The sequence below is a fragment of the Hyla sarda genome, chromosome 9, assembly GCF_029499605.1.
Source record: "Hyla sarda isolate aHylSar1 chromosome 9, aHylSar1.hap1, whole genome shotgun sequence".
NCBI classification, from domain to species: Eukaryota; Metazoa; Chordata; class Amphibia; order Anura; family Hylidae; genus Hyla; species Hyla sarda.
Genome location: NC_079197.1, coordinates 44,224,164 through 44,252,093, shown reverse-complemented (window position 1 = coordinate 44,252,093; position 27,930 = coordinate 44,224,164). Strand labels below are relative to the sequence as shown.

The 27,930-nt window shown below is 45.5% G+C and overlaps 1 protein-coding gene across 2 annotated transcripts in view; it reads right to left on the bottom strand.

The window, feature by feature from the left end:
• NHSL2 (NHS like 2) overlaps positions 1-27,930 on the bottom strand; it is a 148,564-nt gene that overhangs the window by 26,188 nt on the left and 94,446 nt on the right. For both annotated transcript variants that reach the window (XM_056540632.1, XM_056540633.1), the window contains exon 2: positions 26,999-27,136. In XM_056540632.1, the coding sequence (XP_056396607.1) occupies positions 26,999-27,136 (138 nt within the window). The remainder of the gene's footprint in view (positions 1-26,998; positions 27,137-27,930) is intronic.

The following is a 27,930-nucleotide window of genomic DNA, read 5'->3' as shown; positions in this document are numbered from 1 at the left end:
TTGTGCTTTTCAAAAATAGCATAGTGTTTTTTTTTTTCCTTTTGGAAAAAGTGACCTCACTTTCCTGTGTGGTTTTGCAAGAAAGCTTATCTTGAAAAAATAGGAGCTTTGAAAACCACAGGAAAATCCACATGAAAATCTACATCTAAATTAGTGGATTCTGCAGAGATTTTGTGGTGGAATTTTCAGTGTGAATTTTGCCCTTGTAACAAACTCTAACACTAACCAATTACAGTCTTGCTGAATGGCAGACGTATGAACAGGGCCGGTTCATCATTGGCGCTATGGAGCGCCTGCTCCGGGCCCCGTGCCCGCAGGGGGCCCCCGTCACACTCGGGACATCCCTGTGTCCCGAAAAATCTTTTCAGGACACAAGGATGTCCCGGCGGTTACCTCTCTGCGGCAGCCTCCGCGTTAACTTTAAAAATGCAGGGGCCACCGGGAGTTTGCGCACGCAGGGACGTCACTGAAGTCCTGTGCGTGCGCCCATAGAAGAAATGCAGAGTGGGGCGGAGCTGTGAGAAGATGGACGCGCGTGCATGGTAAGGTACCAGCTCCCGGGACCTACTGCTATGGCCCATAGGCTATAGCAGTAGATCGTGACCCCGGTCCCCGGGGTCCCCGGACCAAAGGAGCGGTGGTCGGAACACTGAAGTGGGGCAGTAAACAGGCATACAGCCTCCAGCCATACACTGCATATGGCTGAAGGCTGTATGTCTGTAGGGGAACTGTACTGCACCTAATGTGGGGGAACTGTACTGCACCTAATGTGGGGGAACTGTACTGCACCTAATGTGGGGGAACTGTACTGCACCTAATGTGAGGGAACTGTACTGCACCTAATGGGGGGGAACTGTACTGCACCTAATGTGGGGGAACTGCCGGGGGGGGGGGGCAACATAATGAAGTGCTCCGTCTTCAAGGCAGCCTTAATCTGGCCCTGCGTATGAATGATTGTTTAACAGTATTGTGCATCTGTCCTTGCTCATCTCTATAACATGGTGACTTGTCTGCATCCCGTTGGGAACTTGTATCAGTAAGTACAATTTTCTTTCAGTGACATGAAATAATTCAGTAATTTGTCTCCTGAGTCTCTGCCCTCCTCAGTCTGTAGATGCTGACATTGACTTACATATGATTTTATTACTGAAAAGCAAGGAATAATTCCTACTCATAGAGGGCATTTGTATAAGGCTGTGTTCTCACGTTCCGATTTTTTTGTTGCAATTATTGATACAAAGCCAGGAATAGAATCGAAAAGAGAAGTATCAGTGTTTCCTTTATATGTGTCCTCCATTTATGGTCTGTTCTTGGCTTTATATTAATTATTAAAAGCCAAACTGTGTGGACACCCTATGGGATCTATTCAGTATTAGTGGGCACAGTATCAGGGCAGCATTAGCACAATAAAGGTGGCTATAAACAGCATCTGCATTTTGCTTATCTAGTTCACAATAGGAAATATTAAATGCTCTTTATTCCTACAGTTTATTATCAGATTGTTGGTGTGTCCTTTTTATCTGATGAAGGAGACCAGATCTCAGAAAGCCAGAAACACATGTTTTACTATACACATGTTTGTTCCCTTTGCGTGTATTGGAACTAAACCAAAAAAGGAGGGAAAAAAAGCAAATTGGACATAATGTCACCAAACTCCAAAAATGGGCTGGACAAAATTATTGGCGATTTTAATGTAATATTTGGTTGCAACACCCTTTGGAAAAAAATAACTGATATCAGTCGCTTCCTATAACCATCAATAAGCTTCTTACACCTCTCAGCCGGAATGTTGGACCACTCTTCCTTTGCAAACTGCTCCAGGTCTCTCTTATTGGAAGGCGCCTTTTCCCAACAGCAATTTCCAGATCTCTCCACAGGTGTTCAATGGGATTTAGATCTGGACTCATTGCTGCCACTTCAGAACTCTCCAGCGCTTTGTTGTTATCCATTTCTGGTTGCTTTTTGACGTATTTTTGGGGTCATTGTCCTGCTGTCAGATCTCAGACGAAACCCAGCTTTCTGACACTGGGCTGTACAGTGCGACTTAAAATCCATTGGTAATCCTCAGATTTCATGATGCCTTGCAAAACATTGAACCTCCACCATATTTCACTGCAGGTACTGTGTTCTTGTCTTTGTAGGCCTCATTCCGTTTTCGGTAAACAGTAGAATGATGTGCTTTACCAAAAAGCTCTATCTTGGTCTCATCTGTCCACAAGATGTTTTCCCAGAAGGATTTTGGCTTACTCAAGTTCATTTTGGTAAAATGTAGTCTTGCTTTTTTAATGCCTCTGTGTCAGCAGTGGGGTCCTCCTGGGTCTCCTGCGATAGCGTTTCATTTCATTTAAATGTCGATGGATAGTTTGCGCTGACACTGATGCTCCCTTAGCCTGCAGACAGCTTGCATATCTTTGGAACTTGTTTGGGGCTGCTTATCCACCATCCGGACTATCCTGTGTTGACACATTTCATAAATTTTTCTCTTCCGTCCATGCCCAGGGAGATTAGGTACAGTGCCATGGGTTGCAAACTTCTTGATAATGTTCTCCCAATACTGTGTCTATTGTTTTGTATATACTTCTTGATAATGTTGCGCACTGTAGACAAAGGCAAATCTAGATCTCTGGAGATGGACTTGTAACCTTAAGAGTGTTGATATGTTTCCACAATTTTGATTATCAGGTCCTCAGATAGTCCTCTTCTACTCTTTCTGTAGTCCATGCTTAGTGTGGCACACACAGACACACAATGCAAAGACTAAGTGAACTTCTCTCCTTTTTATCTGCTTTCAGTTGTGATTTTTATATTTCCCACACCTGTTTCTTGCCCCAGATGAGTTTAAAGGAGCATCACATGCTTAAAACAATCTTATTTTTCCACAATTTTCAAAGGGTGCCAATAATTTTGTCCAGCCCATTTTTGAAGTTTGGTGTGACATTATGTCCACTTTTCTTTTTTTACTCCCTCTTTTGGTTTAGTTCCAATACACACAAAGGGAATAAACATGTGTATAGCAAAACATTTGTTACTGCAATCCTTTTCTGTGAGAAACACTTAATTTTCTTGAAAAATTTCAGGGGTGCCAACATTTATGGCCATGACTGTATGTTGGACAGGAGGAGTCAGAAATTCCTAGCTGTGAGCACAGGAGCCAGTGACTCGACGGGCCATACAGTGCTAGTCCAGGATAGATACAGTAGAAAGCCTCAGGTAGCTGGATCCCAAGGGCTAGTTCATATCCTGACAGTGTAACTTAAATTTGACATCCAAGTCAGCGTGGGATACATCAAAACCAAGTCTAAAGTGCCAAATATTCAGTAAATTTAAGTGGGTGTCAAGCTCCACAAATCCCAGCAAGGCAAAAGGGCTCCCAAGGGTTACACTGCATCTCCTCTGCTCAAATCTGTACTGTGAGGATTTTAACACCTACTCCTGCCTCAGTAAAGATCGTTATTCGTAACCTTGCATCGGTGTCATCATTGTCTCCGCGCTTGGCCCAGGAGAAGCTATCTCAACCTCAGACCGTGTAGCTTAATGGTGCCCTGACATCGCAAACTGTAAGCTACCTTTGCCACACCATTCCCCAGCACTACAAGCCATTGCAGGCCCGGCCTGTCACAATAACACTTTTGTTTGTTATATGCGGTTAATTGTGAGATCCATACCTGGTGTTGGATGTCTTTGTGTTTCCTGATGCCGCCCATTTTGTATTGCCCTTCAGTTGGACTATTTTTCTGACTTTAGGATTTTTGGTTTCTTCACCACTCCCTTAGATGAGCACCTATCCACTCACCATTATCTGATTATTTGAAGGATTTGACCCAATGTGGTTCTCCGCCTTTTTCTGTTCTCTCTACATTACCAGATTGGGAAGGGAATGGACCCCCAAAAAACCTTAATAGTAATAGAGAAATATACATTGTATGGCTGTGCCCTGGATATAAAAATATGACATGACTGGTGTTTTACACTCACAGAACTTGGTAATTGGTAAGAGCTGAATCAAGATTGGTCTTGTTTTAAAGGGAACCTGTCACCCTGGAAATGTCATGTCATGTCAACATGTTATAGAGCAGGAGGAGCTGAGCAAGTTGATATATAGCTTGTGGGGAAATGTTCCAGGATAACTCTAGTAAACAGTCATGGGGGTAGTCCTATTCTGAGACGGAAAGCTGTCTCTGACTGTAATTGTGCATGTAGCAGTGACAGGTTCCCTCTAAGTAGAATTTTGTAAAGTAAACCCATCTACCTGCCCTTCCTATGCTATAGAATAATTCCTGGATGTAGAACCCTTCATTAAGTATTGTCATACTTCAAGTATTTCTGCTTTGAAGCATCTTCATGTGTCCAATACTGAGTAACCTTGGGGTATTGTCAGTATCCAGTATCCTTACTACTGTATAATAGTAATTGTGCCACAGTAATAAGCCTCACATCATTAAACAATGAAAAGCTTTCTATTAAAGCTATTACTAAAACAGATGAAAGGTTATACAGGAAGGAATTCACTTCATGGAAGGCAAAACAGTGTGGCATAGATTTCCTGTAAACTCATTGTACAGAAGAATTACTACAGAGGGTCAAGAATGGATTTAGAGAAAGGAAATTATTCCAGAAGACTTAAAGGTTAAAGGGCCACTGTTCATAAAAGGACAGCTAATACAAACAGAAAAAGCTGAAATGTATACTTAAAGGAGTACTCCGGCGCTAAGACATCTTATCCCCAATCGCGGGGGTCCTGCCGCTGGGGACTCCCGTGATCTTGCACGCAGCACCCCGTTATAATCAGTCCCCGGAGCGTGTTCGCTCTGGGTCTGATTACTGGCGATCACGGGGGCCGGAGCATTGTGACGTCACTGCCCCGCCCCCGTGTGACAGCTGCCACGCTCCCTCCCAGTGGCTTGCATTGAGGGGGCAGAGCGTGACATCACACAGGGGCAGGGCTGTGACGTCACAATGCTCCAGCCCCTGTGATCGCCAGTAATCAGACCCAGAGCGAACATGCTCCGGAGACTGATTATAACGGGGTGTTGAGTGCAAGATCATGGGGGTCCCAAACAGCGGGACCCCCGCGATCAGGCATCTTATCCCTTATCCTTTGGATAGGGGATAAGATGTCTTAGCGCCGGAGTACCCCTTTAAACGTGTATGGAAGTTTAAAGGGCTAGAGACATGACATAAGATGGATGAGGTGGTGAAACATTTTTCTGAAATTCATGTCCATTTTAAACCCATCCTCAGCCACTTACTGCCGGACACTTCCTGCTATGACAAATCCTCTCATTCCTTCTCTTGGATCTTCCCATTCTTGACCAACCAAATATTTAGTGGCATTACTTCCATGAATCCCTTCCACACTGCAATGCACCCACCCACTGCAGCATAGCTTCGCTCCCCTGGAGACCATGTGACGTATGACAAATTGGGCCTCATTTACTAAGAGTGTCAGGTTTTTACTAGTGGGAAATGTTGTTTCAGACTAGATCTGGACTCATTGCTGCCACTTCAGAACTCTCCAGCGCTTTGTTGCCATCCATTTCTGGGGGCTTTTTGATGTATGTTTGGGGTCATTGTCCTGCTGGAACACAGCCCCCCTTGGCCACCGCCCGCCTCCTTTGGCTGGTCCCGCTGCTTACCGTAATTCAGCCGGGGCAGGGACGCTGACGTTCTAAAACGTCGGCGCGTATGCACGGCTGACGTCACGGACGTGTCCCTGCCCCCGGCTGCTACGGTAAGCTACAGGAGAAGATCTCGCCGCATGGTACCGTACGGTAAGAAAGTGAAATGAGTACCGGTACCCAAGTTTATTATGGCAGAGGGGTGGGGGGCACTGTAGGGCAGTGTTTCCCAACCAGTGTGCCTCCAGCTGTTGCAAAACTACAACTCCCAGCATGCCCGGACAGCCAAAGGCTGTCCGGGCATGCTGGGAGTTGTAGTTTTGCAACAGCTGGAGGACATTGGCTGGGGAACATTGCTGTAAGGTATGGTAGGAGTGTGGAGGACGACAGAGGAAGGGGAGGATGGGGGGCTGAAGGAGTATGGGGGGCTGCAGGAGTGTGGAGGATGCCCCCTATCCTTCACACTCCTGCAGCCCCCCATCCTCCACACTCCTGCAGCCCCCCATCCTCCACACTCCTGCAGCCCCCCATCCTCCACACTCCTGCAGCCCCCCATCCTTCACACTCCTGCAGCCCCCCATCCTCCACACTCCTGCAGCCCCCCATCCTCCACACTCCTGCAGCCCCCCATCCTCCACACTCCTGCAGCCCCCCATCCTCCACACTCCTGCAGCCCCCCATCCTCCACACTCCTGCAGCCCCCCATCCTTCACACTCCTGCAGCCCCCCATCCTTCACACTCCTGCAGCCCCCCATCCTCCACACTCCTGCAGCCCCCCATCCTCCACACTCCTGCAGCCCCCCATCCTTCACACTCCTGAAGCCCCCCATCCTTCACACTCCTGCAGCCCCCCATCCTCCACACTCCTGCAGCTTCCCATCATCCACACTGCTGCAGCCCCCCATAAAATAAGCCCTACCCTGAAAATAAGCCCTAGTGTGTTTTTTGTGACTAAAATTAATATAAGACCCAGTCTTATTTTCGGAGAAACATGGTATATTATTTGTGTGGCATAGAGATCTGTGTTATTGTCTATCTACTATCTGACATTATTGTGGCTGGGTTTCTCTCCTTCTTTTTAGTGGGTTATTCACCCAGCACGGGGTGGACGAAGTTGGATCACATTCCTCCGTCCATTAATGTAATTTTAATTGTTTTAAATGTCTGTATACCTTTTTCTCCTTTGTATGTTGTAATAAAGACTGTTTTTCTATGGCATATGTGACTTATAGAATTTTTGGGTGTGCAGCACCATATAGTTGCTAGCCTTCTTTTCTCTTTGGTATAGCATATGTATCTTAGCAACTTGCTTGCACCCAATGGTGTGTTATTAGGGTGGTGCCCGTTTTCTCTTTTTCAGGAGGCAGCAAAATAAACCCAAAACATAATTGAACCTCCATCATATTTCACTGTAGGTACTGTGTTCATTTCTTTGCAGGCCTCATTCCGTTTTCGGTAAACAGTAGAATGATGCTTTACCAAAAAGCTCTATCTTGGTCTCATCTGTCCACAAGATGTTTTCCCAGAAGGATTTTGGCTTACTCAAGTTCATTTTGGCAAAATGTATTCTTGCTTTTTTATGTCTCTGTGTCAACAGTGGGGTCCTCCTGGGTCTCCTGCCATAGCGTTTTATTTAATTTAAAGGACAACTGCAGTGCTAATGAAGTAGTGCTCTAATGTCATTAAATAAGAAGTTATGCAACTTACTAATTGTGCTCCATTACCTTTTCTGCACAGTTTAGCTGCTTTGCTGTCACAGGAAGTTGCTGCCTGGGGCTCTAATGTGAGTAGCGTCTACCTGTTATTCCCTATGGGGGTGTCAGCTAGGTCGACGCTACGTCACAAACTCCCAGGATCCTTCACTCCCCCTGCAGCTCCTCCAACCTCATACATATTCATTAGGCTGTTATGTGCTCTGCTCTAATTGGCTGAGCGCACAGTAGGGGAGTTTCAGGGCTGTAAGCTGAGCCGTTTGGATGTGAGCAGAAACAGAGCCTGTGCCTGCAATCAGCTTCAGCACGGCCTGCGCCCCCCTCCTCCCCCCTCGGTCTCCGGGGTGACATCTGCCCGGCTTCTAAAGTGTGCTGCTGTCAGTGAAGGCAGTAATCCTTTATGTGCCTGCTTCTCACAACCATGTTAGCTATTGTACTGTGTGTCCCTTTTCTCACTGCCCTCTTGGAATAAAGTTTACAGCAGTGTGCTGCTGAGAGAAAGCATAGCATTCCTGTGGGTCACTGATGCTGAGAGGTCCATAAGTCCACATTGTCCCCCTGTCCTCAGTCCCTAAATGTTGCACCATAATCTATCAGTGTTTCCTAACCAGAGCACCTCCAGCTGTTGCAAAACTACAACTCCCAGCATGCCCTGACAGCCGTTGGCTGTCCAGACATGCTGGAAATTGTCGTTTTGCAACAGCTGGAGGCACCCCTGCAACTCCACACTGTACATTATAGCTATGTAAGCTGTTTTCCAGGCAGCCGCAGCCGGCTCTCCTATTAGACAGGGGAGAACATGTGGTTAGGATGGGAGGGGATAACCACAAGGGAAGGAGCTGTGGGCGTCATTTTATTATAATTTATTATAATTTCCTTGGGGGGAGAGGAGGGGGGAGAGCAGCAGCTCACAGGAAGCAGGCGCAGGGGTCATGGGAAATGTAGTCTCTATGACATGGCTGCTTACTGCTTTGGGTGGCAATTACCAGAGAACAGCTGGACCGTTTTGGACAAATGAGGTATCTTTGGAAAGGTATTTTAATGAGCTATCAGATGAGGTAAACTTTTTTTTTTTTAAGTACCAGCGCTGCAGATGTCCTTTAAATGTCGACAGATAGTTTGCACTGACACGGATGCTCACTTAGCCTGCAGGACAGTGTGAATATCTTTGGAACTTGTTTGGGGCTGCTTATCCACCATCCAGACTATCCTGTGTTGACACCTTTTATCAATTTTTCGCTTCTGTCCACGCCCAGGGAGATTAGCTACAGTGCAGTGGGTTGCAAACTTCTTGATAATGTTGCGCACTGTGGACAAAGGCAAACCTAGATTTCTGGAGCTTGACTTGTAACCTTGAGATTGTTGATATTTTTCCCAAATTTTGGTTCTTAAGTCCTCAGACAGTTCTCTTCTCCTCTTTCTGTTGGCCATGCTTAGTGTGGCACACACAGTCACACAATGCAAAGACTAAGTGAACTTATCTCCTTTTTATCTGCTTTCAGGTGTGATTTTTATATTGCCCACACCTGTTACTTGCCCCAGGTGAGTTTAAAGGAGCATCACATGCTTGAAACAATCTTATTTATCCACAATTTTAAAAGGGTGCCAATAATTTTATCCAGTCCATTTTTGGAGTTTGGTGTGACATTATGTCTAATTTGCTTTTTTCCCTCCCTTTTTTTGGTTTAGTTCCAATACACATAAAATTTTCCTGAAACATTTCAGGGGTGCCAACAATTATGGCCATGACTGTATAAGCCACCCACCTGGCCAGGATGGCTTGTTCCTGTGTCCTTGGCCCTGTGCCTGCAGACACCACCTAAGAAAGCTGGCAGAGCAGAGAGTTCTTTAATGGCCGTGGCATAGTGAACTCCTGGGCTTATACGTGATGTCACTTGTGGGGTGTGACCTAAGCCCCTCTCCCAGACAGGCACTACGATTCTCTTAAAGGGCCACCACCTCCCGCTGTCTGGGAGAGGAATGATAGTAACAACCAGTTCCAGGCCCGGCTCCAACACAATAACAATCTCTGCAATAACACAGCGGCCGCAGCGGGCTCTTTCCCTGGGGCGGGCCTGGGTCTTTAAAAAAAAAAAAATAATAATAATTTCTTGTGATAATATGTGACAGGCGGCGGACAGCAGGCCCCTTCTCCGGCCGGGCCCTCGGACCACATCCGAATGGACCGGCCGGTCAGTCCGCCTCTGGCACCAGTCACTCCTAATGGTAGGTAGGCCTTGTGTCCCCAGAGGTCTTTGTGCCTGCAAATTTGCCAACTGCTATGGTTTAACACCCCAGGATCCTAAACCCACTAACTCAAGCCTTTGCATGTCTTTTCAGTTAACACTGTGGCCCTGATTTACTAAGAGTGTAGTGTAGCTTTCTTTGTGTGGGGTTTTTCCAAACAGGTATTTTTCCACGGTGTTTACTAACGTTTCCCTACATTTTGCAGTTTTCCCTACGTTTTGCTTTTTTTTTTTACACATGCTCTGACCTGTGGGGTTTTCCTCAGCTCAATTCCACCACATTTTCTGTGGAAACCTTAGTAAATATGTTGGGATTTTTTGAAAATGTTGGGTACACCCCCCGTTTTGGCAACCATGCCCCTTTTCCTAATGGCCACACCACTTTTTGGGTTGTCTAAGCAAAATGGAGAGTTGGTCGGGTTTTTTCAATTCATTTGTTAATTCTGGAGCAAATAGAATTTCTGGCACACAACCCAAGACCAGTGTCTCCAGGGTCTTGTCTTCTGTAGGGACAGGGCCTACCAAAAGGTCAGCAGTGGCGAAGGCTCAGTGGTTGCTCCACCACATACTGTAGTCCACCATCTCACTGCTGCTTGGTATTCAAGGTACACAGACAGTACATGAGGCAGAGACTTTATTTGTGTGAATTTAAACCAAAAAAGATTGGTGCGATACAATACAACAACCAATATGTGGTGACCTACGGTTATGACGGAACAACGGGGTGTAGCGGTGTAGGTGGATGGGGCAAGATGGTATTAACCCCAGGGGCAACGTGTTATTAACCACTAATGTTCATGTCGCCAGAGTGGTTTTTGGGTACCGGAACCACCCAAATGGTATCTCCACTATTCCAATAGCTAGGCAGTGAAAATGAGAGTGCACAACCAGGTTATGGTTTAACAGAGGCTTTACTGAGGTCAGATAAGTGTTATTATCTTCACAGCTAGGCCAGAACCCCAGAGAGGTGGCCAGGAACACAGAAGGACCTCGCAGCTTGCTGGGACCAATTATACCTGTAATAGACTTTAGATAATTGACTTGAGGCTTGACTAGACTGTAGATAGTGACAGCAGACATAGACCTTATGTCACGATGCCGGCTGGCAGGTAGTGGACCCTCTGTGCCAGAGAGGGATTGGCGTGGACCGTGCTAGTGGACCGGTTCTAAGCCACTACTGGTTTTCACCAGAGCCCGCCGCAAAGCGGGATGGTCTTGCTGCGGCGGTAGTGACCAGGTCGTATCCACTAGCAACGGCTCACCTCTCTGGCTGCTGAAGATAGGCGCGGTACAAGGGAGTAGGCAGAAGCAAGGTCGGACGTAGCAGAAGGTCGGGGCAGGCAGCAAGGATCGTAGTCAGGGGCAACGGCAGAAGGTCTGGAAACACAGGCAAGGAACACACAAGGAACGCTTTCACTGGCACTAAGGCAACAAGATCCGGCAAGGGAGTGCAAGGGAAGTGAGGTAATATAGGGAAGTGCACAGGTGATTACCCTAATTGGAACCACTGCGCCAATCAGCGGCGCAGTGGCCCTTTAAATCGCAGAGACCCGGCGCGCGCGCGCCCTAGGGAGCGGGGCCGCGCGCGCCGGGACAGAACAGACGGGGAGCGAGTCAGGTAGGGGAGCCGGGGTGCGCATCGCGAGCGGGCGCTACCCGCATCGCGAATCGCATCCCGGCTGGCAGCGGGATCGCAGCGCCCCGGGTCAGAGGACGTGACCGGAGCGCTGCAGCGGAGGGAGTGAATTAAGCAAATTGGGCCAGGCACCAATCATTGGTGCACTGGCCCTTTAAGTCTCAGGGAGCTGGCGCGCGCGCGCCCTAGAGAGCGGAGCCGCGCGCGCCAGCACATGACAGCAGGGGACGGGAACGGGTAAGTGACCTGGGATGCGATTCGCGAGCGGGCGCGTCCCGCTGTGCGAATCGCATCCCCAACGGCCATGACAGAGCAGCGCTCCCGGTCAGCGGGACTGACCGGGGAGCTGCAGGGAGAAAGACGCCGTGAGCGCTCCGGGGAGGAGCGGGGACCCGGAGCGCTAGGCGTAACAGTACCCCCCCCCTTAGGTCTCCCCTTCTCTTTATCGGGTAACTGCCTCCCCTGGGATGAGGACACCGGGAAAGGATGGAGGGATTCTTCAACGGCAGGCAGAACCGCAGGAGTAGGAATGGGGAGAGAGGGCAGAGGGCGAGACCTGGCACGGGGCAGTGTGACACCAGGACGAGGGCCATGAGGGGACACAGGAGCTTGCCTGATGGAACTGGGAGGGGGGGAGGGGCATTTCCTGTGGCAGGCAGAGTCCTTAATGACCTTAGGGGGACCAGGTACAGGAGGAACCACAGGGTCACGGCAGGGAGTACTGGGAACCGGTTGAAGGCAGTCCTTGGAACAAGAGGGACCCCAACTCTTGATCTCCCCAGTGGACCAATCCAGGGTTGGGGAATGGTGTTGAAGCCAGGGTAGTCCAAGGAGAACTTCAGAAGAGCAATTAGGAAGGACAAAAAATATAATCTCCTCGTGATGAGGTCCGATGCACATTAGGAGGGGCTCCGTGCGGTAACGCACGGTGCAATCCAACCTGGCTCCGTTGACCGCGGAAATGTGGAGTGGCTTGACAAGACGGGTCACCGGAATGCGGAATTTATTCACAAAGGACTCCCGAATAAAATTCCCAGAAGCTCCAGAGTCCAGGCAGGCCACGGCTGAGAGGGGAGAGCTGGCTGAAGTGGAAATCCGAACAGGTACCGTGAGACGTGGAGAAGCCGACTTGGCATCAAGAGACGCCACACCCACGTGAGCTGGGTGCGAGCGTGCGTTTCCCAGACGTGGAGGACGGATTGGGCAATCCACCAAAAAATGTTCAGTACTGGCACAGTACAGACAGAGATTCTCTTCCTTACGGCGATTCCTCTCCTCCAGGGTCAGGCGAGACCGATCCACTTGCATGGCCTCCTCGGCGAGAGGCCTAGGCGCAGATTGCAGTGGAGACTGTGGGAGAGGTGTCCAGAGATCTAAGTCTTTTTCCTGGCGGAGCTCTTGATGCCTCTCAGAAAAACGCATGTCAATGCGAGTGGCTAGATGAATGAGTTCATGCAGGTTAGCAGGAGTCTCTCGTGCGGCCAGCACATCTTTAATGTTGCTGGATAGGCCTTTTTTAAAGGTCGCGCAGAGAGCCTCATTATTCCAGGATAGTTCAGAAGCAAGAGTACGGAATTGTATGGCGTACTCGCCAACGGAAGAATTACCCTGGACCAGGTTCAGCAGGGCAGTCTCAGCAGAAGAGGCTCGGGCAGGTTCCTCAAAGACACTTCGAATTTCCGAGAAGAAGGAGTGTACAGAGGCAGTGACGGGGTCATCGCGGTCCCAGAGCGGTGTGGCCCATGACAGAGCTTTTCCAGACAGAAGGCTGACTACGAAAGCCACCTTAGACCTTTCAGTAGGAAACTGGTCCGACATCATCTCCATGTGCAGGGAACATTGCGAAAGAAAGCCACGGCAAAACTTAGAGTCCCCATTAAATTTGTCCGGCAAGGACAGGCGGAGGCTAGGAGTGGCCACTCGCTGCGGAAGGGGTGCTGGAGCTGGCGGAGGAGATGGTTGTTGCTGCAGTTGCGACTGAAGTTGGTGCACAATGGTGGACATTTCCGACAGCTGGTGGGTTAGATGGGCGATCTGTCGGGATTGCTGGGCGACCACCGTGGTGAGATCAGAGATGGAATGCTGGGGAACCTCAGCGGGATCCATGGCCGGATCTACTGTCACGATGCCGGCTGGCAGGTAGTGGACCCTCTGTGCCAGAGAGGGATTGGCGTGGACCGTGCTAGTGGACCGGTTCTAAGCCACTACTGGTTTTCACCAGAGCCCGCCGCAAAGCGGGATGGTCTTGCTGCGGCGGTAGTGACCAGGTCGTATCCACTAGCAACGGCTCACCTCTCTGGCTGCTGAAGATAGGCGCGGTACAAGGGAGTAGGCAGAAGCAAGGTCGGACGTAGCAGAAGGTCGGGGCAGGCAGCAAGGATCGTAGTCAGGGGCAACGGCAGAAGGTCTGGAAACACAGGCAAGGAACACACAAGGAACGCTTTCACTGGCACTAAGGCAACAAGATCCGGCAAGGGAGTGCAAGGGAAGTGAGGTAATATAGGGAAGTGCACAGGTGATTACCCTAATTGGAACCACTGCGCCAATCAGCGGCGCAGTGGCCCTTTAAATCGCAGAGACCCGGCGCGCGCGCGCCCTAGGGAGCGGGGCCGCGCGCGCCGGGACAGAACAGACGGGGAGCGAGTCAGGTAGGGGAGCCGGGGTGCGCATCGCGAGCGGGCGCTACCCGCATCGCGAATCGCATCCCGGCTGGCAGCGGGATCGCAGCGCCCCGGGTCAGAGGACGTGACCGGAGCGCTGCAGCGGAGGGAGTGAATTAAGCAAATTGGGCCAGGCACCAATCATTGGTGCACTGGCCCTTTAAGTCTCAGGGAGCTGGCGCGCGCGCGCCCTAGAGAGCGGAGCCGCGCGCGCCAGCACATGACAGCAGGGGACGGGAACGGGTAAGTGACCTGGGATGCGATTCGCGAGCGGGCGCGTCCCGCTGTGCGAATCGCATCCCCAACGGCCATGACAGAGCAGCGCTCCCGGTCAGCGGGACTGACCGGGGAGCTGCAGGGAGAAAGACGCCGTGAGCGCTCCGGGGAGGAGCGGGGACCCGGAGCGCTAGGCGTAACACCTTACTTACTGGAATGGGTTTACTAAGGATAGAAGTTGTCTAAGGGGTTTACTAAGGATAGAAGTTGTCAAACCAATCTAATTTGCTTTTATGAAGAGGTGAGTAGAAGCCTTGACAGAGGAATGGCTGTGGATATAGTGTTTCTGGATTTTGCTAAAGCGTTTGATACTGTCCCTCATAGACGTCTGACAGGTAAGTTAAGGTCTTTGGTTTTGGAAATTTTAGTTTGTAACTGGATTGAACACTGGCTCATGGATCGTACCCAGAGAGTGGTGGTCAATGATTCGTACTCTGATTGGTCCCCGGTTATTAGTGGTGTACCCCAAGGTTCAGTACTGGGCCCGCTGTTGTTTAATTTATTTATCAATGATATAGAGGATGGTATTAACAGCTCTGTTTCTATCTTTGCAGATGACACCAAGCTTTGTAGCACGGTACAGTCTATAGAGGATGTGTATAAGTTACAAGATGACTTGGATAGACTAAGTGTCTGGGCATCCACTTGGCAAATGAGGTTCAATGTGGATAAATGTAAAGTTATGCATCTGGGTACTAATAACCTGCATGCATCGTATGTCTTAGGGGGGATTAAACTGGCAGAGTCACTGGTAGAGAAGGATCTGGGTGTACTTGTAGATCGCAGACTACAGAATAGCATGCAATGTCAGGCTGCTGCTTCCAAGGCCGGCAGGATATTGTCATTTATAAAAAGAGGCATGGACTCAAGGGACAGGGACATAATACTCCCCCTTTATAAAGCATTGGTACGGCCTCACCTGGAATATGCTGATCAGTTTTGGTCACCAGTCCATAAAAGGGACACTGTGGAACTGGAAAGGGTGCAGAGACACGCGACTAAACTAATATGGGGCATGAAACATCTTAGCTATAAGGAGCGATTAAAGGAGTTACAATTGTTTAGTCTTGAGAAGAGACGTCTAAGGGGGGGATATGATAAACGTATATAAGTATATAAATGGCCCATACAAAAATATGGAGAAAAACTGTTCCAGGTTAAACCCCTCCAAAGGACGAGGGGGCACTCCCTCCGTCAGGAGAAGAAAAGGTTTAGACTCAAGGGGCGACACGCCTTCTTTACCGTGAGGACTGTGAATTTTTGGAACAGTCTACCTCAGGAACTGGTCATAGCAGGAAAAATTTACAGCTTTAAAACAGGATTAGAAACATTCCTGGAACAAAGTAACATTAATGCTTATGAAGAAATATAAAATCCCATCCCTTCCCCAATATCGCGCAACACCCCTACCCCTTAATTCCCTGGTTGAACTTGATGGACATATGTCTTTTTTCAACCGTACTAACTATGGAACTATGTAACTATGGAATGACTGTAGATTTGAGGCCTTCCAGGTAGGTGGACACTAGCACTGAGACTTCTGGTCTCTCTGTTCCTCAGCAGCAAAAGAGGCAGATTGCAGCACCTCCCTTCCTTATGAAGGGGGGCTTTACTAGAAGGCCATAGGTCAAGCTGCGGGTCATGTGTTAAAATGGTGCTCTCTGGGTAACATGTGATAACATAAACATAACATGTGACATTCCACAGGTCCTTTAGACATTTATTGGAGTCCTCCAAAGGTCCTATACATTGACACACTGACTATAATCCTATTACATTATAATACACTATAATAACAGCAGGGGAGTCACTGCAGGAGAGCCCCCCCGGTCACCGAGGGACTCAACATGACAGGGCCTAAGTGTAGTGCAGGACCATGTCCTGTACTGGGACATCACAAATAGTTCTACCAGTATTAACCATATACTCTCTGTAGAAGGTGCGCTTTTTCTTGGCTGAAACACCTTCCTCTCCTTAGCCTAAAAATTCTGCTTACAGAACCTGTTCCTGATAAGCTGCATGGCCTGTGCTGCCTTTTGACACAAAATGACAAGAGATGATGACAAAGGGATATTGTTCGGGTAGAAGAAGAACACCAAACTGCTGAATGCTGCAAGTTCCTAAATGATGTCAAAACAATTGCTTACATCGCCTACATCTGTCCTATACTTATCTTTACTTGGTGTTTCCAACAGGGAAATGTTAGAGAAACAAATAATTGGCTGTAGTCTCGCAACAGATTCACAGGTGCTAGACTGCAAAATATTTGTGCCTAAAGGAGAGATTATCGTGGGAAATGCATGGCAGAGAAGCTGTTTAGAAATAAAAGGGGAACCGAAAAAGTTTTTTTTTTTGTGGTATAACCTTTCGTTTTACATAACAAGGGTAGAAATTGTAAGGGTATCCACTTCCAACAGAAATAAGCAAAAACAAAATATTTGGAAACACCTAAAACATAACTTTTACTTAAAGGGGTACTCCGGGGAAAAACGTCTTTTTTTTTCTTTTTAATCAACTGGTGCCAGAAAGTTAAACAGATTTCTAAATTACTTCTATTACAAAATCTTAATCCTTCCTGTACTTATTAGCTGCTGAATACTATAGCGGAAATTCTATTCTTTTTTGAAACACAGAGCTGTCTGCTGACATCATGAGCACAGTGCTCTCTGCTGACATCTCTGTCCATTTTAGGAACTGTCCAGAACAGCATATGTTTGCTATGGGGATTTCCTTTTACCCTGGACCTGTTCTTAAAATGGACAGAGATGTCAGCAGAGAGCACTGTGCTCTTGATGTCAGCAGACAGCTATGTGTTTCAAACGGAAAATAATTTCCACTGTAGTATTCAGCAGCTAATAAGTACAGGAAGGATTAAGATTTTTTAATAGAAGTAATTTAGAAATCTGTTTAACTTTCTGGCACGAGTTGATAAAAAAAATAAAAAAATAAAAAGTTTTTCACTGGAGAACCCCTTTAAGTATCAATGAAACTATCCAATCATGAGTGTATGCAGTATGTAATAAACTATTTCAGCCAGGGACAGAAGCAGTGGTCACTGATTACCAAGCAAAAATAGGAATAAACCTATAGGTAGGTACAGTTAAAAGACATAACTCAATGTCATCAATACCATAATCGTATAATCCCTACGCATTTCTGCCACTAGATGAATGTAACATCATCATGGGATGGGCAGGCAGTGTGTAAATAAAGTATGAGTGTACCATAGAATCATCTAAGGTATTGCCCAGATAAACGTAATGGCCTTAAAGGGGTACTCCCGTGGAAAACTTATTTTTTTTTATTTTTAAATCAATTGGTGCCAGAAAGTTAACCAGATTTGTAAATGACTTCTATTGAACAAAATCTTAATCCTTCCAGTACTTCTTAGCTGCTGAATACTACAGAGGAAATTCTTTTCTTTTTGGAACACATTACATCACGAGCACAATGCTCTCTGCTGACACCTCTGTCCATTTTAGGAACTGTCCAGAGTAGGAGAAAATCCCCATAGCAAACATATGCTGCTCTGGACAGTTCCTAAAATGGACAGAGATGTCAGCAGAGAGCACTGTGGTCATGATGTCAGCAGAGAGCACTGTGGTCATGATGTCAGCAGAGAGCACTGTGTTCCAAAAAGAAAACCATTTCCTCTGTAGTATACAGACCCTAAAAAGTACTGGAAAGATTAAGATTTTTTAATCAAAGGAATTTACAAACTGGCACCAGTTGGTTTAAAAAAAAAAAAAAAAAAGTTTTCCTCCGGAGTACCCCCTTTAACCCTAGGATGATTTACCAAATAATTAACAGTTAGGCATCTAATCTCAGTCTGGTCATATGCTGACAATAGGGAAAAGAAACATAGAGTGAGTCCACATAGGCAGCACAATAAGTGGATCCTGTAAAGCAGTGGTCTTCAACCTGCGGACCTCCAGATGTTTCAAAACTACAACTCCCAGCATGCCCGGACAGCCGATGGCTGTCCGGGCATGCTGGGAGTTGTAGTTTTGCAACATCTGGAGGTCCGCAGGGTGAAAAAACATATCGCTACTATAAGGTCCCACACTCACAATGAAAATTAGGCCTATACTTGACCTATTCTTAGCTAATAACTGGTCCCGATGTCCAGAGCTGCTTTGGTCTCTGGGTGAAATAGTTTTGTTTCATTTGTTCTGCAGGATGAATTTTTAGGCATTATTTTAGGTTACAATTTAACACAAACAAATACAAATGGCTTAACATTAAATTTACATTTTATTTTATTGTTACTTGGGAAATGCACTTGGGTTTTAACCATAGATATAGGGGGGAAGTAATCAATTGCAATTTTTCCTGACTGGCAAAGCGTCAAATAATCACTAAAGTTTTGCAGCTGTAGATATTGTGCGATTGTTTGCTGTTTGCGGTGGCACTTGCTAAAGGGGCATGGCCTATGGGAAAGGGGAGGTGGTTTCCGGAAAAGGGGCATGGCCTATGGGAAAGGGGAGGTGGTTTCTGGCAAAGGGGCATGGCCTATGGGAAAGGGGAGGTGGTTTCCGGAAAAGGGGCACGGCCTATGGGAAAGGGGAGGTGGTTTCCAGAAAAGGGGCATGGCCTATGGGAAAGGGGAGGTGGTTTCTGGAAAAGGGGCATGGCCTATGGGAAAGGGGAGGTGGTTTCTGGCAAAGGGGCATGGCCTTTGGGAAAGGGGAGGTGGTTTCCGGAAAAGGGGTATGGCCTATGGGAAAGGTGAGGTGGTTTCCAGAAAAGAGGCATGGCCTATGGGAAAGGGGAGGTGGTTTCTGGAAAAGGGGCATGGCCTATGGGAAAGGGGAGGTGGTTTTCGGCAAAGGGGCATGGCCTATAGGAAAGGGGAGGGAGTTTCCGGAAAAGGGGCATGGCCTATGGGAAAGGGGAGGTGCCTTTCGGAAAAGGGGCATGGCCTCTGGGAAATGGGAGGTGGTTTCCGGCAAAGGGGCATGGCCTATGGGAAAGGGGAGGTGGTTTCCGGAAAAGGGGCATGGCCTATGGGAAAGGAGAGGTGGTTTCCTGCAAAGGGGCATGGCCTATGGGAAAGGGGAGGTGGTTTTTGGCAAAGGGGCATGGCCTATGTGAAAGGGGAGGTGGTTTTTGGCAAAGGGGCATGACCTATGGGAAAGGGAGGTGGTTTCCGGAAAAGGGGCATGGCCTATGGGAAAGGGGAGGTGGTTTTCGGCAAAGGGGCATTGCCTATGGGAAAGGGGAGGGAGTTTCTGGAAAAGGGGCATGGCCTATGGGAAAGGGGAGGTGGTTTTCGGAAAAGGGGCATGGCCTATGGGAAAGGGGAGGTGGTTTTCGGCAAAGGGGCATGGCCTATGGGAAAGGGGAGGGGGTTTCCGGAAAAGGGGCATGGCCTATGGGAAAGGGGAGGGGGTTTCCGGCAAAGGGGCATGACCTATGGGAAAGGGGAGGTGGTTTCCGGAAAAGGGGCATGGCCTATGGGAAAGGAGAGGTGGTTTTTGGCAAAGGGGCATGGCCTATGGGAAAGGGGAGGATGTTTTTGGCAAAGGGGCATGACCTATGGGAAAGGGAGGTGGTTTCCGGAAAAGGGGTATGGCCTATGGGAAAGGGGAGGTGTTTTCCAGAAAAGGGGCATGGCCTATGGGAAAGGGGAGGTGGTTTCCGGCAAAGGGGCATGGCCTATGGGAAAGGGGAGGTGGTTTCCGGCAAAGGGGCATGGCCTATGGGAAAGGGGAGGTGGTTTTTGGCAAAGGGGCATAGCCTATGGGAAAGGGGCATGGTCATCCATATTTGCCAGATTAATACCAGTTTATGGCAAACCAGCATTAACTGCTGTTGAAGTCTCTTCTAGCTTAGAGCTAGTGGATATTTCAGCATGAGCGTTCAGGTTTCCTGGATTTATGTAGATTATGCACTTTTGCATATAGGACCACATTATCAATCTGTGTGATAGAAGAACTGGAGCGATTGTACCATTCTCGGGATCAGTGTAAGACCTTTTCAGTGGACAACAATTGACAATTCCATATAGTACTGGTATGACTGTCATAGTTATAGGTGGTCCCAGGTCATACCAGTTGGACGAAGACACAAGAAATCTGAATTTATATTGGCTGGCATTTGCCTGATGTAATGCAATATAATTATAAGTTTGTTCCGTGACTGTCTTGACTGCAGTTGTAGCTTCAATACATTTCTCTCTTTCGCTATCTTTAGATATTTTTAGAACCTTTGAATTGTATAGATGACTTATTTTTTTTTTTTTACCTGCTGTTAATATTCAGGCATGAATAAGCACACAGACTGTTCGCCTCTTTTAGTGATTTAAGTAACAAATTCTTGACACATAATCAACCCCCCCCCCTTATAAGCACTGCATGGTCTCCCTTAAAGGGGTACTCCGCTGCTCAGTGTTTGGAACAAATTGTTCCGAATGCTGGAGTCCGTGCCAGGAGCTTGTGACGTCATAACCACGCCCCCTCACGACATCACGCCCCGCCCCATCAATGCAAGTCTATGGGAAGGGGCGTGACAACCATCACGCCCCCTCCCATAGACTTGCATTGAGGGGAGGGGCATGATGTCATAAGGGGGCGGGGCTATCCCTTTAAGCAAAATGTCAAAAACATTAGGGAATCTTTCTAAAAACTAGTTTAAAGCTAAAACATATCTGTTCAGGCCTACAATTTAGTCAGCCTTTAATCCAAAATTAGAAATAGAACCTGAATCATTGGTCCAAAAACACCAGAACGTTACTATTACTGTTCACTAACTGGTCAACAGCAACAGTACTAGTTCAGGTTGTACCATATTGATTTTTGATCACTCCATCATTTCTACCAGTGTCACAAGGGTTTTCACAATTAAAGAGGTATTGATGATGCTGAACTTAAAGGAGTTTCCAATAAATAAAGGCTCCAATACATATGAGTGAAAAGAATTCCGACCTTGACAATTTCAGTGGGACTGTACAACCATCTCATGTATATACAGGCCTCCCAACTCTCCCCCAACAAATGATGTCAACTGCCTGACCCATTTCTATTTAAAGAGATAGGCCGAAGTCGGAGCTGTCTGGTAGCAGCCTACCTCCCCTATCCCCATTTAGAACTGATAAACGTTAAGCCCAGCTGAAACTTCATATGTATGTAGGGATTAGTACTGATAGCTATTGACTAAATAAACGTTCTGCTGACAACTAGAATGAAAGGGCAACTGTGCATACTGATACTACAGTTCAGCCCTGTTCATTTGACGCCATTGCAACCCCTCTGTTCTTCTGACTGACCGGGGACTATATTCAAGGACAGGCCATTATTGTTTCAGTCCCATAAGCGCTGGTAAAGGGGTATTCTGCCCATAGACATGTTATCCCCTATCCAAAGCATAGGGGATAAGATGTCTATGGGCGAATACCCCTTTAAAGGGGTACTGCGGTGGAAAATAAAAATTCTTCTTTAAATCAACTGGTACCAGAAAGTTAAGCAAATTTGTAAATGATTTCTATTAAAAAATATTTACCTTTCCAGTACATTTTAGCAACTGTATGCTACAGAGAAAACTCTTTTCTTTTTGAATTTCTTTTTTGTGTTTTCCACAGTGCTCTCTGTTGACACCTGATGCCCATATCAGGAACTGTCCAGAGCAGGAGAAAATCCCCATTGCAAACCTATGCTGCCCTGGACAGTTCCTGACACAGACAGAGGTGTCAGCAGAGAGCACTGTGGACATGACAAAAAAGAAATTCAAAAAGAAAAGAATTTCTTCTGTAGCATACAGCTGCTAAAAAGTACTGGAAGGGTAAAGATTTTTTAATAGAAATCATTTACAAATCTGTTTAACTTTCTGGCACCAGTTGATTTAAAAAAAAAATAATGTTTTCCACCGGAGTACCCCTTTAAGCAGCCATTTATAAGAGCTCCGAGACCTGATTGATGGTGGCATGAAATATGTTCTACAGGTAGGTAGGTCTATGCATATATATTGCATAGTATGTTCCTGTATGTTATATACAAGAATGTACAAAAATGGACCAAGAGTTACACTGAGGTGACCAATTTTGTGTTCTTGCCACATGTATTTTTGGGAACTTTTTTGGTTACAGGATCTATTCTGTTTTTGGGCAGTTCACTTGGCGGCCCATTAAACACATCTGGTTCATCAATGTATTTCTTATGGATTCTCTGTTTCAAACTATTCTCTTTTATGGTGTCCCTGCAGTACATTAGCTAAAACATATAGTACTGTGAAAACAAAGGAGAGAATTACTAGGAAGCGAAGATGTGAATGAGGCCTCTTGGCAGATTTACTGATCGGAAAAACTGCTGACTGTATTGGTGAGGAAGGAAGAAATGTGGCTTGTGTCCTTAACATTGAGTCCCCCCCAGAGAGTCATTACCAGGGCCGAGAGTTGTGCTTAAACAAAAAAATAGTTTCCTTTAAATTCTTAGGAAAGAGATGACTTCTGTGGATAACATGTAATGACTGTGAAATGTGTTATGTGCATGTGATGGTATGTTACCTAAGAATATCTTTGGAGGGTCTGGGCATCCCTAGGGGGTGACCACAGTTCATTCCTAAAGTTCTCAGATCTTAAAGAAAGAATTACTTATTATTCTAGGTCAGTGTTTCCCAACCAGGGTGCCTCCAGCTGTTGCAAAACTACAACTCCCAGCATCTAGTTTTGCAGCAGCTGGAGGCACCCTGGTTGGAAAACACTGCTCCGTGATGTGGGAAGTCTGAATGAGTCTGACTAGGAACACACATCAAGTGTTAGATTTATTTTATTTATCACCTTAAATGGGCACTCCGGTGGAAACCTTTTTTTTTTTTAAATCAACTGGGGCCAGAACGTTAAACAGATTTGTAATTTACTTCTATTAAAAAATCTTAATCCTTCCAGTACTTATTAGCTGCTGAATACTACAGAAGAAATTATTTTCTTTTTGGAACACAGAGCTCTCTGCTGACATCACGAGCACAGTGCTCTCTGCTGACATCTCTGTCCATTTTAAGAACTGTCCAGAGTAGGAGAAAATCCCCATAGCAAACATATGCTGCTCTGGTCAGTTCCTAAAATGGACAGAGATCTCAGCAGAAAGCACTGTTCTCGTGATTCAGCAGAGATCACTGTGTTCCAAAAAGAAAATAATTTCCTCTGTAGCTAATAAGTACTGAGAGGATTAAGATTTTTTAATAGAAGTCATTTACAAATCTGTTTAACTTTCTGGCACCAGTTGATTTAAAAAAAAAAAAAGTTTTCCACCGGAGTACCCCTTTAAACACATTTATTCGTGAACCTTGCCAAGCCTCCCAGGATCATCAGAAAGGAAAGACAATGTGCCAAATCGCTGGATAGGGCGCTGTGTAGTGCAGAGGGCACATAGTTTGGGTACGTTCACACGAGCGGATCCCCATCGCGTATTACACTGTGGATCCGCCACTGAAGGACCACTGTAGGCTGCCTTTACAGGTGCCTGCTCGGAGCAGCAATCCTCCGCTACGATGTGCAAGTCGCCATGCGCATGCGCAGTATATGCGCACATTGCGGCTGCTCTCGGCCTAGCTCAGGGAGCAGGGGGAGCGATGTGTGCGAGTACATCGCGCATGCGCGACAACTCGCACATCACAGCAGTGTTTCCCAACCAGGGTGCCTCCAGCTGCTGCAAAACTACAATTCCCAGCATGCCCGGACAGCCTGCTGGGAGTTGTAGTTTTGCAACAACTGGAGGCACCCTGGTTGGGAAACACTGTTCTGGGTCCTATTTATTATAAAATTGTATCTATGGACAGATGTTGTCCCACCCATAGCTGCCCCCTTTATGTAGTTAAGACTGTAATGTAATACATGTTCAGTGGAGATATTATGAGTAATATCAAGTCTCCTGACAAAATCCTGGCGATGTCACATCTGTTATAAGCTAATAATACATTTATGCATTTTGCAAAAGATAGAAAATGTTTTCCTATGTAAATGTTCATATTTTGCAGTAACAATTTACTGTATCTGACAACGTTATTAAGGGAGAAAAACCTTTTTCCATTTGCCACAGATATTCCCCCTGGTATACATACGTTAGAGGCAGCCCAAGCCGTATACGAGGAGGAGGACCAGTTTGAGCCTGTATCCTTTATCTATGATCTTTGCAAACATGCACAGGACTCCCCTACTCTACATTTATGGCAATGTATGCAGATTTGTTGTGGGTAATGGGTTGTACTTCTCCCTTACAAGGTGGGAATGAGCTGAGGTAACACGCTTTAAGTTGTAATGTTCTAGGATGATGGTTGTGGGGTATGAACCCAGGTTAGCAAAAATAAAAAAAAATTCCAATAAGGTCCCCACTGCACCTTGTATGACACTGCCCAAATGTATGATGAGTTTTGGCATATGGCCCAAGAGTGCATAATGTAAAGATACACACTAGGCTGAGAGAAAGACACAGGTTGGCACTACTAATCCCCAAAAATACTGCCAAAAGAGGAAGAGGACCAGCTTGAGCCTGCAGAACAGAACCAGCACCCAGAAGACAACAAACTGCAGACAGGTATAATATACTAAGGGGGTGCACATCCAACGGGAAAAATTTATGCAAAAGATCCAAATCATTACATTAGAGAAAATGAACTGTAAAAATTAAGTTTTAATCTTCAAGGTTGAGTGCCACCATTTATTTTCCATGTTGTGAAGGTAATGTAGAGATAGTTGAGTGCTACCGTTCATTTTCTATGTTGTGACGATAAAGTAGAGATAGTTGAGTGCTACCGTTCATTTTCTATGTTGTGAAGGTAATGTAGAGATAGTTGAGTGCTACCGTTCATTTTCTATGTTGTGAAGGTAATGTAGAGATAGTTAAGGGCTACCGTTCATTTTCTATGTTGTAAAGGTAATGTAGAGATAGTTGAGTGCTACCGTTCATTTTCTATGTTGTGAAGGTAATGTAGAGATAGTTGAGTGCTACTTTTCATTTTCTATGTTGGGAAGGTAATGAAGAGATAGTTGAGTGCTACTGTTCATTTTCTATGTTGTGAAGGTAATGTAGAGATAGTTGAGTGCTCCCGTTTATTTTCTATGTTGTGAAGGTAAAGAAGACATAGTTGAGTGCTACCGTTCATTTTCTATGTTGTGAAGGTAATGAAGAGATAGTTGAGTGCTACTGTTCATTTTCTATGTTGTGAAGGTAATGAAGAGATAGTTGAGTGCTACCGTTCATTTTCTATGTTGTGAAGGTAATGTAGAGATAGTTGAATGCTACCGTTCATTTTCTATGTTGTAAAGGTAATGTAGAGATAGTTGAGTGCTACCGTTCATTTTCTATGTTGTGAAGGTAATGTAGAGATAGTTGAGTGCTACCGTTCATTTTCTATGTTGGGAAGGTAATGAAGAGATAGTTGAGTGCTACTGTTCATTTTCTATGTTGTGAAGGTAATGTAGAGATAGTTGAGTGCTACCGTTTATTTTCTATGTTGTGAAGGTAAAGAAGACATAGTTGAGTGCTACTGTTCATTTTCTATATTGTGAAGGTAATGAAGAGATAGTTGAGTGCTACTGTTCATTTTCTATGTTGTGAAGGTAATGTAGAGATAGTTGAGTGCTACCGTTCATTTTCTATGTTGTGAAGATAATGTAGAGATAGTTGAGTGCTACTGTTCATTTTCTATGTTGTGAAGGTAATGTAGAGATAGTTGAGTGCTACCGTCATTTTCCATGTTGTGAATGTGATGTAGAGATAGGTAAGTTCTATCATTCATTTTCTATGTTGTGAAGGTAATGTAGAGATTGTTGAGTGCTACCGTTCATTTTTTATGTTGTGAAGGTAATTAAGTCATAGTTGAGTGCTACCGTTCATTTTCCATGTTGTGAAGGTAATGTAGAGATAGTTGAGTGCTACCGTTCATTTTCTATGTTGTGAAGGTAATGAAGAGATAGTTGAGTGCTACCGTTCATTTTCTATGTTATGAAGGTAATGTAGAGATATTTGAGTGCTACCGTTCATTTTCTATGTTATGAAGGTAATGAAGAGATAGTTGAGTGCTACAATTCATTTTCTCTGTTATGAAGGTAATGAAGAGATAGTTGAGTGCTACCGTTCATTTTCTATGTTGTGAAGGTAATGTAGAGATAGTTGAATGCTACCGTTCATTTTCTATGTTGTGAAAGTAATGTAGAGATAGTTGAGTGCTACCGTTCATTTTCTATGTTGTGAAGGTAATGTAGAGATAGTTGAATGCTACCGTTCATTTTCTATGTTGTGAAAGTAATGTAGAGATAGTTGAGTGCTACCGTTCATTTTCTATGTTGTGAAGGTAATGTAGAGATAGTTGAGTGCTACCATTCATTTTCTATGTTGTGAAGGTAATGAAGAGATAGTTGAGTGCTACCATTCATTTTCTATGTTGTGAAGGTAATGTAGAGATAGTTGAATGCTACTGTTCATTTTCTATATTGTGAAGGAAATGTAGAGATAGTTGAGTACTACCATTCATTTTCTATGTTGTGAAGGTAATGTAGAGATAGTTAAGGGCTACCGTTCATTTTCTATGTTGTGAAGGTAAAGTAGAGATAGTTGAGTGCTACCGTTCATTTTCTATGTTGTGAAGGTAAAGTAGAGATAGTTGAGTGCTACCGTTCATTTTCTATTTTGTGAAAGTAATGTAGAGATAGTTGAGTGCTACCATTCATTTTCTATATTGTGAAGGTAATGTATAGATACTTGAGTGCTACCGTTCATTTTCTATGTTTTGAAGGTAATGAAGAGATAGTTGAGTGCTACCGTTCATTTTCTATGCTGTGAAGGTAATATAGAGATAGTTGAGTGCTACCGTTTATTTTCTCTATTGTAAACATAATGTAAAGATAGTTTCTCCTACCTTGGAGTAGACTCTGTAGGTTGAGTTCAGCTTCTTGATGAAGCTCCTCTACGCAGGGAGGACGTTTAGAGGACAGGAATACATTTACAGGCTGCTGTTGCCAGTTACTCAGCTTGGAGTGGTCTAAAGTTGAGGCAGCTGAAAAAGTAGAAAATGTAAAATATGTTATTGGCATATCTCATGTCTTAAGAACATGCTGCAAAATAAAAGTACATTTTTTTGTGAATATCGGCACTTCGCAATTTTGCGTATATTTAGAATATCGCAAATTATATTCGTTATGACGAATATTATTTTTTTAATATTTTTCACAGTACATATCACAATGATGTGTACAGAGTAAATAAAAAGTGATCATCCCTCCCTGCTTCCAGGTGGTGGTCCAAAGACGGCAAATATGATCCCTTCCTTCTTTAAGCTTGTGGGCCAATGAGAAGGAAGCAAATACAGTTGTCAGAGGTTAGCACCATTCCTAGCAACCAATAGGAAGGTAGTTAGTTGAAAGATATAATCGCACATTCGCACGTTGCAAATATTTTTTTGAATTTCGCATGGGAAAAAAAAGTGAACGAATATGCGAAATCCTCGAATATAGGTCCAAATATTCATGAAATATCACATTTGAATATGGCCTATGCCCCTCATCACTAATAATAGGTTGGAGAATCATATTCATCTCCAGTATGTACAACTTTAAAGCAATGTAGTGTCTTAGAGAAAACTAAGCTTTAAGAGTGGGTTGTGTCGGGCTCAGGTAGAAGCATTCTCCTAACTTCTTCCATCTGGTTCACTATGATTGACAGGACTCTTTCTATACACAAATAGAGGGGCCTGCCAATCATAGTGAATCCAAAGGGGATTTATCCAGCAGACATCTGCCCCCAAACCTGGCACATAACATTGGTTAAAGTATTAACATTTTAACATTTTCT